At 43.9% G+C, this 18,080-nt stretch overlaps 1 protein-coding gene across 1 annotated transcript; it reads left to right on the top strand.

Moving 5' to 3' along the window:
- Positions 1–2,181: 2,181 nt before the first annotated feature.
- On the top strand, positions 2,182–17,046 carry LOC125742624 (sterol regulatory element-binding protein 1-like). The gene is made up of 19 exons (XM_049014806.1): positions 2,182–2,426; positions 3,528–3,965; positions 4,943–5,106; positions 5,287–5,409; positions 5,573–5,782; positions 5,881–5,995; positions 6,082–6,242; positions 6,393–6,606; positions 7,040–7,230; positions 8,757–9,018; positions 9,452–9,618; positions 10,000–10,168; positions 10,524–10,632; positions 11,779–11,885; positions 12,006–12,138; positions 12,835–13,000; positions 14,287–14,466; positions 14,813–14,924; positions 15,100–17,046. Exons 1-19 carry the CDS (start codon positions 2,408–2,410, stop codon positions 15,108–15,110), a joined length of 3,051 nt encoding a protein of 1,016 aa, XP_048870763.1. The 5' UTR covers positions 2,182–2,407; the 3' UTR covers positions 15,111–17,046.
- Positions 17,047–18,080: the final 1,034 nt, after the last annotated feature.

The following is an 18,080-nucleotide window of genomic DNA, read 5'->3' on the forward strand; positions in this document are numbered from 1 at the left end:
TATATATATATATATATATATATATATATATATATATAACCACGATGATTCTTGGTGGTCTCTTTACATTTATTTTAATTTATTAATTAAATAATAATATTTTTATATTAATTCTGACTTGGTTTGCTTTGTAACATTTATCCATCCAAGCAGGACTAAACGACTTATGATACTGCCGAACATGTGCTGTTATACGGTCCCACTAGGTACGCACCTCTCATATTGGGACAAACACAGACGAGGTCATATTTAAACGCCAAACAGGCGCGATTGATGACTGCCAATAGGGCTAATACACTGATATTGGATACCCTTTATTATTTTAATTAAATCATGGTGCTCAATTAATATTTTTTGCAAAAGTGCCTTTAGGTAATTTAGTATATCGTTACGCAACCCAAGTATAATTAAAGCACAACATGATTATATTTGTTATATATAGGCATTAAAGCATGATTATGTAACCGTGTAATTGCATTGCCGACGGAATCAAACAAAATAGGACTTACTTTAATACACTTTAACCTGCTTTGTCGCCTTGTCAAATTTAACCAGCCAGCCTAGATATAAATAAACATAAATAATATGCGAGAATAATCAAACAATTGGCCTATGAAACAAAAACAATTACCTTCTTATCTACACTTTAGTGACTATACGTGACTGTCATTATTATGCAATACATACTAACATTTTAATTCACATAAAACTATTTTTACGGTACGGTTTTTACGGTAGGCAAACTTAGCTCACAAATAGCGAACCTCGCAAGAAACATTGACAATAGGCTATATTGGTCGGATTTCTTTAGCAAATGATTGGCTAATGGGTCTGTCATTCAACATCACCATTCATAGTCCGCATGCCAAGCAAACCTTTGTACAAAAGTTGTTATCCGTGTAATTAATATTATAGGTACTATAAAAAACTGTGGGGAACGGCACCTTTTACTGGGTACCTAAAAAATATGGGTTGACCTTTTTGCACAAAATCCTGTTTAAATTGGCCTATAACAATGCGTGGTAGAAAAAATGAATGATTTACTATTTAATAGTATAATGCATTTAACATTCTCCGTCGCAGATTCTTCCCCCGAATCCAAAAATACACTGCGATGGTGCTGAGCGAAATGTTTGCTAGATGAGGGGAAAAGAGCATTTTGAAACGTTAACCTACGACTGATCCATGCCATGAACTACATTTGCACGCAACCAACTTGTTGACACTTACTAATTATGAGTGAACTAAATACGTCCAATATACGGTATAATAATGTAATCTTATATAGTTATGTTCTTAACATAGAATGTTAGGCCAGTATAACGAATGTCATATATTACACCTGACACAGAAGACATCCGACTTGTGAGAACCATTTACAAAAGCACACTTAAACATTATCTGGTGTCTGTCCAGCACAATGCATACCTGCAAAAATATTTAGATTTGTTTCATAACATATGTCAAATATAGGTTAAACTGCAGTTAAGCGCGACACGTTTTAAATCCCCCTGTTCTTCGTGGAGAAAGTCTTCAGCGTAAATAGGCCACTCGTCGCCGCCCCTTTCTCTTGGTGACGTAATCTTATTGAAGGTACTTTCGGGCAGTCAGCAGAAATCTCTTTGTGGCAGCATTATCACAACATATTCTATACTTTTCCAATTACAAACGGGCACTATCTAAAAAAGACATCGATGGAATCAAATTCTCAAATACGTACGATACTACAACCTCGCTGATGTTTTTTATGTTCATTTTGAATATAAATAAATTGAAACGTTTAAAAAGGTTTAGGATTTTAATATATTGTGGTTAATACATTTTCGTCAAATGCACTCAGTAATACTGAGTATAATATAATAGACTATAAAACAATAAACAAAAAAAGTGAAATAGAAACTGTTATAATATTTTAATTGTCATTATTATTATTATTGTATCGATTGTTATGATGATATTTTATTATTAATAAGATGATAAGATTTTTTCATGTGACCTGTAATAACCTTATACTGAAAAGGTTGCAGTCACGTGTTTGTAACCCTTGGTCAATCACCTTGCTTTGGCAGTAAGCACCCACGCGACCTTGCTCGCTCCGTCTTGGAGGCTGTCTGCAGAACTGCAAGTTTCCCATTGGCTGTAGCCAGTCACCTCATGTCAAAACATTGCTTTACAAATCCAGCTGGACTGCCATGTGTTTTGTAGTTAAGGAGGCAGTCACTACACATCCATAGTGTAGATGCTCTCAGCCTATATGTTTGCCTCCAATTTAAATTAAAAGTTTAAGATCAATGAGGACCGTTTTATTTGGATTGCTTTTTAAAAAGTCGTTTTTGATAAGCTTTCAAGAAACAAGTTGATTTAGAACTTTATATCATATGCAAGCTACAATACATTAAATATTAATATGGATTGCACTTTGGAAGGTAAATTAAAAATTTCATTAAAAACTTTATTTTTTGTGTTTCTTAATAATTTTACTTCTATTACATATATGTCCTATATATTGTATGTATTGAAGATTTAAGTAAAGCAAACTTATCTAATTTAAAATAAAATTGACAATGGTGAGTTGTTCCCAAATTAATGTGACTGTAATTTATTTCCATAGAGATTCAGCTTTCTATTTATCTTATACTTTTGCAACATTGTAAAAATGTTTTATAGACTTATAGAAATGGCTGTTGTTTGCCCACTGTATCTAACGTTGAGATGCTCTATGGCTAAGCTTGGTGGCTAATTTATTGAATTATTCGATTGTGAATGATTAAATTAATGTAGCCCACAATCACGACATATTTTTTACTAAAACGACAACCAGTACTGCATATAGGAATCATTTCTCTGATTTGGACCCCCAGCATATAAATATGTGCTTCTTATTCAGTGAAATTCCCTAAGTAGGAGCTGTGCTTTATTGTTAATATAATAGATTCACATTCGACCGGAATTAAAACAGGCATTCCACATGGTTGCTGGCCATAGCTTGTTGTTAACTGGATTTTCACCAGCAAGTGTATTAAAGTGCTCTGCAACCACTTCTATGAAAGGTGATCTGCTTCTCAAAATAATTAGAAGTAAAATAAAACAATGACCGTTTTACACATGCTTCCTCCTTTTTAGTGTACAGTTCTACACGTTTATATGTAGATCTAGATGTTTGATGTATGTTGTAAGAGTTAAGGGGAGTGACCCTGTCATCTTCCAGCCTTATTTTTTACTATTATTACATAATAATAGTAAAAAATAAGAATAGATTACATTTTTACAACACCTTTCACAAACCCAGTTATCTAAGCATGGAGGCAGAAGAGAAATGTTCATTAAACATAATTCATGATTAAGTATAATTCAAAGGTTTTGACACTGGAAACTTTTGTTATATTTATTTAAAAAAATTATGAAAAACTGATGAGTTGTACTGAAGTGCTCAGTAATCACCATTTTTGGAAAATAACCCAAATGAAAAATCTAAAACTATTATATAGTAACAGTACTCTATGATGGTGATTTTCTCCTCTTCCCAGATATGCTGCAGCTCATCAATAACCATGACATGGAGTTCTGCAGTGTTTTTGATCATCCCCAGTTCACTGGAGGTGCCGCTACTCAGGACTTCAGAGCCCCCCCCGAGTCCAGTGCTCCTTCAGCCCCCATGTCAGCTTCCACTCTCCATCCACAGTCGACTGCCACCTCACACTTAGATGCCCTGCTGGATATTCCTGACCCCGCTACCCTGTACCAGCCCCCACCCCCTGTGCAGTCTCCTCTTCCCCAAATTTCAACCCCCAGTCACCCCAAGCTCCACCAAACCATGTTATCCGGTCATACGCAGTGCTGGGAGGCCCAGGTTTCATGCGATGCTGCAGAAGATGCAGACTGTCCTCGACAGGCGCCCTCTGTCCCATCTCAGCAGCAGCAGTCGCAGCTTGCGGTCAGCCATCACAGTGTGGACGAGTACTCAGGTATACAGTTTCGCTTTGGCATTTGCAGTCATCTGCCACTCGTAGATGCAAGAGTGTAACTTTGGTTCATGAGAGCAGTAGAACAGGCCCAGCCTCAGCTGGCAAAGAGGGAATTTAGTAAATGATCTCTGCCTTGCACAACTAAGACTGTGGGATGCCCTTTGAGATTTGCACCAGCTGTAATGCTGGTTGCCAGTGAAATCTGGCTCTCGCTGGAGCACTGGGCCCCTGGTGAAGAGACTCGGTCTGCATGTCAAAGAGCCACTGGTTGCATAACACCCAAGCGGGCCCTTTATGTGAATTTGAAGGACCAATTCAGTTAGCTTTAAAAAGTTAAAGAAAGATAAAATGCATTGTACTTTAAAGAGCCTTGATCAACTGCAATGATGTTTACTACCAAGACCGAGTTTATCAGACCATCCAGGTCCACTCCTCTGCGACGTGGAATTTATAGTTGCATATAGCATGAATACAGGACACAGTACTTGTCATATAGCCTACCAACCACTTTTTATTGACTAACTGACCAGTTACCTGGTCCTAAAGAATGTTATGTAATTATGGCTGTAATACAGAGTATATTGTATTATGTCAGATGAAATCCAATAAAGTATGGATTTTCTTCTCCGTCAAACTTTACTGTGACCATAGGTAATTGTTCCTTGGTGTCAGTGGTTGTAAAATGAATGCCCAATAAGTGAGTTTACACTAGGCATATGTTTTCAGACTCTGTTGCCTTTAGTGGATGCTCGTTAACTCTTTAAAGTAAGAAATGCCAGTCAGAAATTGTGAAAGGCATTTTTGCAAGTGCTCCATGCATTTTGGCTTGAAATATCAGTATAAGATGCATGGGGTAGAGTACTGAATAAAGTATGAAAGCTGTAATAATGCTGTAATGTTCTGACATTTGACAGCATCGCACAGCTGCCTCATCTGTCCATCTGTAACAGTTGCAGCCTCACTTTGCTCCTCCACAGCGGTCCGTAGTCATCATTCTTCACAGCCCACCTCCAGTCTTACAGCTCCTCTGCAGTCAGCCACATGTGCAGCCCGGGTTCAAGGTCCATCCACCGAATCCCTGCTGACCACATCGTCAAGTCCCTCCACACAGATTTTTTCCCAGCACGCTCAGCAAGTTCCTGTGAGTGTGGCAGCATGTGCTGCTTTCGTAGTGTTGCTAAGGCGCGTTCGGAAAACGAAACACGCACGCTGTCTGATCATAAGCGATAGCCCCCTGCTACCCTGTCGCCTTCTTGCACCTCCTGCATTAGCTTCCATTAACTGTTCCGTCTCTGATGCTAATTTCCCTGTTCCACTTCAGGTGTTCCTCCAGCCCCAGTTCATCAAAACAGACTCATTGTTGCTGACCTCCCTTAAGCCCGACATGGGTTCCATGAAGCCTCCTTGTGTTACATGTGCTCCTGTGCAGACTACATCTCTACAGGTAAAGCTTCCAGCTTCAAGAAAAGAACGATAATACAAATGATATATATGTATTTTTGCTCCACAATCTCTAGATGTTTTTTAATATGAAATGAAATGACGGTAAACTTGATTTTGCTGAATTTTAATGTCTGACTGCCCCTTCCTCTTCCACATGTTTTCAGGCTCTGATAAATGGTGGCGCTATCTTGACCACTGTGCCCATCATGGTGGACGCGGAGAAGCTCCCAATTAGCCGCATATCTTCAGCTGGCAAACCGTCAAACAAGGGAGAGAAGCGTACGGCCCACAATGCCATAGAAAAGCGATACCGCAACTCAATCAATGACAAGATCATTCAGCTTAAAGACTTAGTTGCTGGAACCGACGCCAAGGTAACCTCATTTTCGCTCCCCACTTACACGCATGGTAGGTTGTCATCCTGTGTGAGAAATATTAGAACTTGTACTTTTGTGAATTTGTTTGTCTTCAGCTGAATAAGTCGTCGGTATTGAGAAAGGCGATCGACTGCATCCGCTTCCTCCAGCAGTCTAATCAGAAGCTGAAGCAAGAGAATATGACTCTCAAGATGGCCACCCAGAAAAACAGTGAGCTTTACTTTGAGTACCTCAACTGTCAACGCGATTCCTTTCGGTCGCGGGTCTTCGCTGACCGGCCCTCATCTCCTTTCCAGGATCTCTGAAAGATCTGGTGGCCCTGGAGGTGGAGGGCCCGGCCTGCGGCGTGACGAGCGAGCTGCTCACGCCTCCACCCTCTAATGCCGGGTCACCTATGCACTGCAGCTCCTTCCCCCACTGCAGCAGTGACTCTGAGCCCAGCAGCCCTTTCGGCGGGGTAAACAGGCGCTGACACTAACGCTGACTTATTTAGCTGATGAGGACTCTTAGGTCATTCTCAGGTAAACGGCAGTGATGATGCTGTTTCTGATGTTCTGTGTTTAACATGACAGGCTTCTCTCTCTCCGTCTGTTCTCCTCCCGTTCAGCTGGTGCTTAAGCAGCCGAAGGTCTCCCGGCGTGATGTGGCCATGATGGATCGCTCCCGCGTAGCACTCTGCATCTTCACCTTTCTCTTCCTCTCCCTGAATCCAATGGGGTCCCTGCTAAGCAGGGGGATGGGCGGTACGGGTACTGCGGGCACCACAGGGTACACAGGGACCAGTGGATCAAGCCGCACCATCATGAGTGTGAAAAATGGAGGTACTGAGCTAGTTTTGGGACTGGATGGGGGCATGGTGGCAAAGGGCACTAACAGAAGCTAAGTGAGCTGGTTCAAGGTGATGCTCTTAGTCTTTTTGAGCAAAGTACTTAAACCAGTGGTTTAAAAACCTCACTGTATAAAAGAATGGTGTTTGACCTCTTTTTGAAGGGTGAGTAATTAAAGAATTAATAACAAAATATGATTGATTGATTGATTGATAGATCGATAAATCTACGATGATGCAGTATCAAAATGAAAAGAATGGAAAATGATGGCTATTCACATGTTATAGATTTTTTTGTGAATTTCAAGATTGTTAGCTGTGTCTTTGTGCATTTCTGAAATTTGCTGACGACAAAAATGTGAAATTACACAACCACTTGCAAACAGACGTCTGGCTTTTATGATGTCATTGTGTGCTGTGGTCGCTAGGAAACGTGGAGGCGGCGGTGTGGATGCACCCGGCGGTCCCTGTCCTCTCCGCCTGGCTTCTGAATGGCCTGCTGGTGGCTGCCGTCCTGGTGTGGCTGCTGGTGTACGGGGAACCCCTGACCAGGCCCCACTCCGGCTCATCTGCCCTGTTCTTGAGGCACTACAAGCAGGCCGATGAGGACCTCGCCAAGGTGATCCGTGCAGCTAGGGGGTCTTTATGGTAGCTGTTCCTGGGTGACAGCTGGTGTGCAACCAGGATATCCAGTATGAGGAACGTAATACCGTGTAATTGGTAAACAAATTAACTTCATCCACACGCTTCAGTGGATCTGACTCTGAGTCCCTGAAGAATGTATGCTACCTTCACTGGTACAGTATTTAGATCAAGAGAAGTTAGAAAGGCAGACGGAGTCGCATGTACTGCTGATTTACTCTGCGGTTTGCATCTGTCATGAACCGGCTCCTTCCCTAAAAAAACAGTACTTCCCTGTAAAAACAACCTGCTTAGCTGGTTGAATGAAGTAGTCATTTTAGAAGCAGGGTTTTAGCAGATCAATTCAGTCTTTTGGGTTGCATCTGACCATCCAGACTCATTTCCTCTCAGCTGAGGGTGACAGTTTGGGTTTTCTTCCAGACCTTGGCAAAGTGACTACAGCCCCACATGAGTTATACCTACGAATAATTATTGGAACTGATGATCTTGGAATCTGAAGATGTTTAGAAATTTTGACATGAGCAAGTCTCCAGTCCCCTTTTTCAGATCTGCTCTAAGCACCTTGGACTTCCCCAGTGTGTCATGTGTTGGTCAATCCAACAAATGATGTCAAATGAGCCCATTTTATGTTTGCGCAGAGAAGCTTGTCAACCGCGGTCGCTAACAGGCAGTTAAGAGGCCTTGGCACCAAGTTAATTGACTGTCAGCAATTAATTATCTAAGTAGAGGTATGTAGATTTTTGACCCTGTGTTGGGATCAGAAAAACGCTAATAATTTAAAACTTGCACATCAGATTTATGATCTTTTTTATGATGTAGTATGTTGTATAATTATCCTGCCACAGAACAGTTGTAGAAATCAATGGAAGCCCTGAACCGCTATGACAAATATGTATATGATAATTGTATGTAAGCTTTTAACCAACTGTACATGGTGAAAAGATTACGCAAGTTTGCAGATGTCAGTTAAGGTCAGCGGCTGTTCGGCTTTTGGATTGCACATCTGATGTTATGACACAGCGTCCTTGTTAGTCCGGCAGAATGTTACGGAACTCAAATTACTAAGCTAATTTTACAGGACATTTGGCACATGCCGCGCTCAGGGTATCGACTGCTGGCGTGACCGGTAATGACTCCCACCCATTAGGAAAGCAGAGACAAAGAGTCACTTCTGGAGGAACCGCAGAACTTCAGAAGCCTTAGATTTGCGGGGCTCCACTAAGATACCGAGTTTGTCTTGTCACTCATATTATTATATTGTGTCAGTTTTTCTTTTTTCGGGGGCCAGCTCTACATGTGTTTATTCTGTCTCTCTGAAAATCCGTCAGGCAGCGTGTTTATATTGTAACTATATCCTAGTTATGGGTTATATCTTAGTATACGTCTGGTTCTGGGAGATGCATCTTTCTGACATTGTTTCTGCAGGCATATATTATCCTTTCCGGCTCTCTCTTTTCATTTTCTTGGGTTTTATTTCCCATTTTCGCCATCCCTCCTCCGCAGGGAGATTTCGCCCGGGCTTCACAGAACTTTCAGACTTGCCTGGAGGCTCTGGGGCGCCCCCTGCCTGCATCTAAGCTGGACCTGCTGTGTGCCGTCCTCTGGGCAGGACTGAGGCTGGGCCTGCAGTGGCTGTGGGTGGGTCGCTGGTTGGCGGGGAAGGCGGGCAGCCTTTGGCCGGATCCGCCCTCACAGAGCGACGGTCGTGCCAGCTGTGCAGACGCAGCCCTTGTTTACCACCGGCTGCACCAGCTGCACTTGATGGGTACGGAGGCTCTCTGCTAATCAGCACTGGCAAACAGAAGTAATTACAGTGCAGTGTACAGTGTGGAGCAGTAGGTTAGGATACTGGTGCCTGTGGTCAGGAAGTCGCTAGTTCCAATCCCAGGGTCAGCAGAGTGATTTCACCGTTGTGTCTGTGAGCAAATGCCCTTAACCTCCCCCATTCGCTCTGGAGACTGACTGACCTTGCTCAGAAAAACATCTACATTACTTTATATAAAAGCATTTGGCAAATAAAAAGAATGCAATAAGCAATGAATTTTACACTTCTTGAACTTCCTTTTCTCAAGTGTCTAAAGCACATAGTATAAAATGAAGCTTTATTAGCTTGTTAGTGTAGCTGAATGTGAATCCCCTCTGTGTAAACAGCCTGTCCCTGCCACACCTTTTGTGTAACAGTGCGTCTGGCCCTCTAGGAAAGCTGGGAGGTGGCAGCCTCTCTGGCCTGCACGCAGCCCTGAGCGCGGTGAACCTGGCCGAGTGCTCGGGGGACAGGCTGGCTGCGGCCACACTGGCCCGGATCCACGTCTGTGCCGCACTGGGAGTCAAGGCCAGCCTGCCGCGGGGCCTGCGCTTCGCCGCCGTGAGTGCGGGCTCTGCGTGACACCCCTCCCCATCGCCGTGTGCTTGCTCAACCTGCAACCAGAGGCTCTTAAAGGCCACTGCTCAGTTAAAGCTCTTGTCCTGACTGTAGGTCACGTGGTGTTAGTGTGGCTGGCAGTTAATTAGCGGCTAGTGAAGTGACACGTGCAACACAATGTACCTGAATCAACACGGCATTTTATAAATAGCCACGCTATTATTTAATAAACGCCACCTTTAAAGTTGACAGTAATCTGAAGGCTTTGCTGAGGTTTGCTTACATTTGTGTGGCCTGGTAATGTGTAGTGTCACAGCTACATATGACCCACGTACCGAGTACATGTCAGCTGACCAGCCCCCCCCCCCCCCCTCCCCCGTGCAGTGGGTATTCCTGAGCAGTGCGCGTCGCGTCTGCCTCGCCCCTGGCTCCTGCGTCCCCCCAGACATGCGCTGGCTCTCTCACCCCCTGGGTCTCCGCTTCTTCATGGACGGGCAGTGGACTGTGCACGGCTCTCCAAGGGACAGTGTCTACAGCCAGGCCAGGAGCAAAGGTCCAACAGCTGCCTCCTCCTCTCTCACACACCTCTGCACGAACTGTTCAGTGATTGTGCACGCAGTGCTAGACAGAAAGATAATCAGTTAATCAGTTTCCAGATTTGTAATTTAAGCAGTTCAGTGCCAGATCCGTAATAATATATGCCTATTTGCCTTTGCATAGCATATAATTACAAATTATAAATTATGCAATGATAACTAATAATTACAAATTACTAAGATACAATTAGAAAGTCTTAATTACAAATCAATAATATATAATTGCTAATTGACAATTAGAAATTAACATAAACTTGGTAAGAGAGAGAATGCTGAATCCCAGCTTGCCCTGTGCTGCCGTCCTCTCTGCAGCGGAGCCCCTGGCCCAGGTGATGCAGGCATTTCGGGAGCACCTTCTGGAGAAGGCCCTGCTGTGTGTGCTCTCCTCACCAAAGGACAAGACCCCCGGGGAGGGAGAGGGGTGGGGCTCCGTGTCACCGCCGTGCCAGCAAGCAACGGCAGACTAGCTGCCTATTAATCGGAAGCCGTAAAGATCTGACCCCTCTGAGTCCTTGGCTGCTCTCAGTACCCTGTCCGTCTCGTTTACAAAGCTCTTGTTTGCATGTGTACTGTGGGCAGCTGGCAGCGTATTCAGCTCCTTAGGAGCAGGGCGTGCTTCTGCCCCAGGAATTCAGGGCTAGAGCTGTGAGAGTGGATATCGCTGTCTCACTTATGCTCGGAGTAAATCACACGCTAAGTACCTGAAACAGCAAAAACGTTCAATAGCTACTGTCCCAAGGCATAGCCCTCAGTGTGCACAATTAAAACAGAGCTGAAATATATCATAAACAATGCAAGTATCAAGACAAAGAGGATAACAAGATGTAACTAAATGTAACTAAAGTGGGAATGAGCAAGTGTACAGTTATAAAACTGCCAGAATACAGGATGGTGTATATAAGCATGGACACTGTAAATATGCTAAATATGTTTATACAGCCCTGAAAAAAAATTAAGAGACCACGCTATTTTTTGTAAATCTGCATTTACAAATCCTGGTTTAATACTGGTTCTGCAGGCAGAAGGCTACACTGAGTGGCAGGTTGCTTCCAGGCTCAAAGTTTCTAAAAGTGCAACACACAAGAAGAAGGTGAAGCAGGAAACACTGGGAATGACCAGAAACAAGCCAGGTTAAAAGCACAAGCGACTTTTCAATGCCAGAGATGACCGTCAACTTATCCAACAGTGCAATCATGAATCAGAGGATGACATCAAGTGACCTTCAAAAAAAGGGAATACATTAAGCAGTATGAAATGCACTGCTTGGACAATTCATAACAGACTCCTAAAAGCAGGACTGAAGACCCATAAAGCAAGGAAGAAGCCCTTCATTAATGAGAAACAGGGAAGAACCAGGCTAGAACCAGGCTAAAACATATATATTTTATATATATTTTACACAGGTGCATAGCTATAAATCGAGAAATGAGTGAACCTAAAAATTTTGCTGTGGTCTCTTAATTTTTTCCAGAGTGGTATACTGTATATATGTATATTTCCAGTATATACTATACATCAGTACATTATTGTTATTATTATTACTCACAGGGAGTATTATTACTCACAGGGAGTATTGCCAGGCTCTGGAGTACCTCCAGCTGCTCATCAGCTTCTCAGACGCTGAGGTCTCCATGCAGTCTGTGGCCCTGGGGTCCGGCCTGGCAGCAGTCACTGGTTGGTAAAAGACCTCAGAGATCCCCATGTACCAGTAGGAGCTGTCTTCAGTCCCCGTGGCTGCATTAAGAGGCAAAGCTGGCCCATTCTCACTCGTCCCCGTCTGTGCTGATGTCACAGGATGCGACATCCACTCCAGATGGTGGGCCTCTAGGATGGGGGTCATGATCAGTTGGCGCCAAGGAGAAAAAGATGCTGCAGAGAAACTCTGTGCAGCTGTGGAGGACTTGCCTGTGAGCCTGCAGGCACAGGAGTGAGCGACGCACTGCCCTCACACACACACACACACACATGTAGGGTATACCTATCCTTATGCTCATTCACTTCTATGGGAAAAACGCTAATGCTAACTATGACAACCTTAACCCCCACCCTGCCCTAACCATAACCATAAGTAACCAGGAAACTGGTCCCCATAAGGAAAAAAAACGGATATTTATAGGTATACCCGCTCACACACACACACGCACACACACACACACACACAAAGGTTTGTAATTGTATCTTTGTGAGGACTCTCCATTCATTTCTATGGGGAAATCTCTAATCCCAACATTAACACCCTTACCCCCCACCCATCCCTAACCTTAACCATAAGTAACCAAACAAAATACAAGCCATTTGGCATTTTTAGTTTTATGATTGCATACACAATTTTTTTTTATAAAATCCAGGTTACCCTTGTGGGGACTAGCGGACCAGCTGGCTAAATTTAATAAATGTAACATTTTTCCCGAGGTGGGGTGGGGCCCCTGATTTTACTGGACGGGGCCCCTAATGTTTGTTGGGGCCTTCTGCCGTGGCCTAGAGTAGCTTTGGGTTAATTTGCATCTGGTTTTGGCGACAGAAGCACACAGATGGAACTCACACGACACACCTTCTCTTATGAATGCCAGTTATACTGTCGTACGCCTGCTGCTGAATACTGATGCTGCTTTTGTCTTGTCAGGAACCCTTTGCCCAGAGCCGCCCAGTTCACATTCAGGGCGATACAGGCCATCCAGGGCCAAAGGGAGAACTGGCAGCTGAGCCTAGGATACAGTGAGAGGGCTAGCGGGCTCCTGAAGGACAGCCTGAGCCGGGACCCCCCCGGCCGTGCCGGGGTCATTGACAAGGTGACTTTCCTCTCACCCTCCTGCTACTTTTTCAGTTGTAGCACCCTGGGCCTCTTGAACGGTGCTGTGGTGCATTGTGGTTGCATTGCATGTGTGAGCGCTGTTATGCAATGCTGCTTCAGTGCAACGCAGAGCCGGGTCACGCCGTGCCATCGTGCCCGGACTGCGACCTCGCTGACACTGCTGAAGTTCACCACGGGTCACTGTTCACCATGGGTCACTGTTCACCCCGGGTCACTGTTCACCCCGGGTCACTGTTCACCCTGGGTCACTGTTCACCATGGGTCACTGTTCACCCCGGGTCACTGTTCACCACGGGTCACTGGTCACCCCGGGTCACTGTTCACCCCGGGTCACTGTTCACCATGGGTCACTGTGCCTGAAAGGTGTGAACCTCTTTTTTTCGTCTATTCCTTGTATCACTCTATATAAGCACAGAGCTTAAAAATCTTCATGTACTCAGAATAAATACTTTATAATTGCTGGAATATTTTCAGATATAATACTTTAAAGATATTCTATATGAACGAATCACGTTTTACAGATCGTTTTAGTCCTGTGGAGCGTTCTGTTGGGTAGGCTGGGCGTATCGCTCCGCTCGGCTGTACGCCACCTTGGCCGCGTGTCCTGCTGCCTTAGGTGTCACGTTAATCCCCAAGGGGAGCGTTGCGAAGTCATGTATCATTCCACGCCCTGGCCCAGCCACAATGTGCCGCCCTACATAACGACATAAAGTAGTCCGCTGACCCACATGGCTGCTTCAGACCTGTTCTGGGTTGATCCGGTTTGTGCTCAGTGCAGATAGACCAACGTATGCACAGTTATGTTTGTTGTGTAATTCCTTAAGGTATTAATGCCGTGCAGCGCTGACAGCATTCAGGGTAATCGCCATCTTTCCCCATACAGGCTGGCTCACCTGCCTTCCCTATTAATTTTAGCCTACAGTGTCTTCAGCTTTAATGTCTACAGTATATGCATGCTGCCGCAGTGATTAATTATGGTGTGTTGCGCCGGTATGAATGCGACATATTTTAGATTACTCTCCGGTGAAGGCTGACTGGCTGCGACACATATGTGCTAAGTGGTGCATTAAAAGTATAAAGTAAACAAACGGAAACTTAATTAAAGTGAGTGCAGGGGAGGCAGCCTGTGGGAGTATGTCTGGGATTTACTTTGGAGTATCTCATTTGCTCTATTACCCAGCAACACTGACTTTGCTGAGGATTCTCCTGGCGACATTCTGAATGATCCCCAATTCCTTAACCACGGCACCCCCTGCTGTCCAGCTACTGCAGGTGCTGCTGTGCGACCTGCTCCTGGTCACGCGTTCCACCGTGTGGCACCGTCAGCAAGGCTCCCTGCCCGGTGGTCTCCTCCCGGCCCCTGTGCAGCAGCTTCACGGCTTTCAGCAGGACCTGAGCTCCCTGAGGAAGCTGGTGCAGAGCTTCAGGCCTGGCACACACAGGGTGAGGGCACCAGATGTGGAGGGGGGGTGAGGGCGTGCACGCCATGAGGCTCGTCAGAGGCAGCTGAACCGTAAACTGAACCGCGCCTTAAATATTGCATGCGGCCATCAAAGTTTAACCTAATTCCTTGAGTGCACATTACATTGACTGTTTGTACGACGTGAAGGGAATGAAATATAGAGGGGGGGGGATATTGTGGGCATGTCTGGATGGTAACATAAAGCCATAAAAGTGTAATATTGGTAGGGTGCCCACACCAAAATAAAGGGCGGGAGAAAGGACATGTCCTCTAGCAGTGTAGTTACAGGCAACGGCCTGCTGATCCAGCAGCCTGATCTACCTGCAGCTGTTCCTGCACGAGGCCACAGCGAGGCTGATGGCGGGAGTCAGCCCCGTACGCGGCCAGCAGTACCTGCGCCTCTGCCTGCGGCGTCGCACCACGTCGGCCAGCACGTCAGGTGACCCCACGCCTGGCCACTTCCCACCCGGTTGTCAGTTTCTATCAGTTCATCTACCGAAACAAAGGGGACGTTGGCAGGAAGTGTTGTCTTAGGATGCGACGCTGTTTCTCCACATGAAGCGCCATCTTTCGGTGTATTTTGGGGATCACTTGCAAATGTCTTGTATTTTCAGGTGAACCTTGAGATCTGATGACAGGACGGCCAGGATGCTCCGTTAGCGACACCTGCGTGGGGGCAGTCACTTTTACTGTCGCTCATATCCCTCATTTGCTGAAACTTACTATGTTTTGGTAGTTACTCAAAATTTATGATGTGTAATATTGCATTTTCTATTACACATACTATTTAATATTGTATTCCTCATTTGAATAACACCATTTCATTCTGCCTTTCATAATTAATATGAATTCATACGATTTCCTAATTAAGTGTTTCTCAAGCCAGTCCTCGGTGACCCCTCCCAGCTCCCAGCACACCGGTACCACGCCCATACCCAGAAATAAATTTCATCCATCCATCCATTTTCCAAACTGCTTATCCTACTGGGTCGCGGGGGGTCCGGAGCCTATCCTGGAAGTAATGGACACGAGGCAGGGAGCAACCCAGGATAGGGGGCCAGCCCATCGCAGGGCACACTCACACACCAGTCACTCACACACGCACACCTACAGGCAATTTAGCAGCTCCAATTAGCCTCAGCATGTTTTTGGACTGTGGGGGGAAACCGGAGTACCCGGAGGAAACCCCATGACGACATGGGGAGAACATGCAAACTCCGCACACATGTGACCCAGGCGGAGACTCGAAATCGGGTCAGAGAGGTGTGAGGCAACAGTGCTAACCACTGCACCACCATGCCACCCCCAATAAATTTCATGGGGGGTCTAATAAATTTCAAATTTACTAACTGGCTGCATGTCCGATCAGTAACAAAAAACATTCAGGCTTCACACTCTGTGTTTTACTCTGCATACGCGCCTGACCTGCAGCAGGTACTCGGCATCCTTGATGGCCTGATTGCTTTCGTTCACTTGTGCTGGGAGAGGGCAGAAACGCGGACCGTCTGGGGCTCCCCGGGGACTGGCTTGAGAAACACTGCTATGATTAGGGCAGTATTTACGTTTATCATGTTGCACTCATCCTTTGCATTGCTTTCTTCCTGTGGTATCCTTGCTGCTTGGCTCCTCTCGATTCATACTTCATGCCATACTCATGCTTATGAAACTTTACTCCATTTACGCTGCTGCTCCCTTGTGTCGCTGGTGCATTCGTCTCTCCCCGTGAATCCGCTGGTGTCTCTGCAGAGGAGAGCCGAGCGAGGCCAGGCCCCTGACAGCAGGCCAAGGCCGCGATGCTGCTGTTCCGCTATCTGCCCCCCTGCTTGCTGTCTCCTGTCACCCCCCACGTAGCTCATGCTGAAACTGAACCGTCACACCCAACTCCCGGGGAGATTTACCAGCCCACCATTTTATGCAGCTGCCACTAAACACATATATTTATAATTGTGTAAATGATATAAATTTAAAGAATGGAACAAGAATGCTGTTTTAAATTTAATGTACATTGTTCTGAAATGAATAATTAAATGTGATCCTAAGGATAATGGAATTTTTTAAAAACACAATGTGTGACTTAAATGAACTACCATTGAAAACATCCAGTCTTATTTTCTCGTACAATTGATTTGCAATTTTTGATAAACTCGCTGCAGTGACAGCATTTTGCCACTGTGTGGTGCACGGAAGCTTGTAGTCAAGAAGAGAGGGGGGATTTCACCTTATCCTGTGTTTTTGCTGCAGGGGATAATCTGTGTATCAGCCTGATGCACATTTGAAAATAGTGATTTATGTTTGCAGTCTGGAATCACGTAGAACTGGGGATTTGACTTAAGAGGTTTGGATCGCTGTTGGTGAAACCTGTTTAGTCCCACATTCACCTGTCATCGGTGCTATCTTTCTAAAATGGAATGAGTTCATATCGGTTGCTTTTAATTTTATAAAGCTTTCACTTGAAGAGATTTCATTTTTTGTGCAAGATAAAGCCTGCTGTATTTAATTTCCCTATCTGTACAAAAGGAGCTAGGTGATTTTAAGCAATTAATAAATAAAAATAGTGGTTATATATTCTAAGTGTTTATCTGTGCAATACAGCTGTTTTTCTTGAAAAATTGTTGCAATTATTGGAAGGTTAAGTATTACCAAAATCTGGCACTTCTGTTACTGCTACAATATTAAAACACAATATCAGGCTGAGTTTACAGTACCCTGCCCAAAGCGGAGCTGAACAAATCAGTATTTTTTCTTGTATAGTTTGGATTTTCACCATGTTAATAACTCATATTTTATTTAGTGCTGCATAGTTTTATAAGAAAGTTCCTGTCAATGACAAACAGGAAATGACAGGCATTTTTTGTAGAGGTAATTGATGGATATTGAGGAGAAGAACTGGATATTGTTCAAAGGTGTAATGCTCTTGAAAAACAGAAGTACAACTGCTAAATGAAACAAAAACAACAAATAAATTATGAAATGAAATTTCTATGGTTACTGAGAAAAAATATCTTTAATCCAGTTGGCTTCTTTGATGTTTTTACCATGTAGATATGAACAGAAATACTGTTTTGTAACTTGTAGAAACAAATCTGTTTTTGCTGGATGAAGTTGTTGTTTTGAGAACAAACCATTAATTCAAGATAACATGGAAATAACTCAGTAAAAAGAGAACATTTATGCATAATTATTGTACACAATTGTACATTTATACATAATTATCTTTTTTACAGAACTCTGGCCATGACTGAATGTTGAGTTTGAAAAAAAGGAAATGTTTGCCTGAAATAACAGCTCGCAAACGCATTTCAAACATTCAAAAAGTCACTTTAATCCATTATTTTAATATTTTATAAGCAATGACATTCATTTTATATAAAATAAATATCTCTAATAAATACTATAAACAAGTATTTAAGTACATCACATTTTAAAAGAAACCAGCATAAAATAATTATATACAACATTAAATAACTGAGATGAAGTACAAATTACTGGTCGCCTATGATGAACGTTGAGTTTTCTTCTGTTTTTACTGAAATTATGTCATATTTTAAGGTTAACAGGCAAGTTTTGTCCACTTACATAGTAAAATGTGAGGTCT

This window comes from Brienomyrus brachyistius, chromosome 5, assembly GCF_023856365.1.
Source record: "Brienomyrus brachyistius isolate T26 chromosome 5, BBRACH_0.4, whole genome shotgun sequence".
NCBI lineage: Eukaryota > Metazoa > Chordata > Actinopteri > Osteoglossiformes > Mormyridae > Brienomyrus > Brienomyrus brachyistius.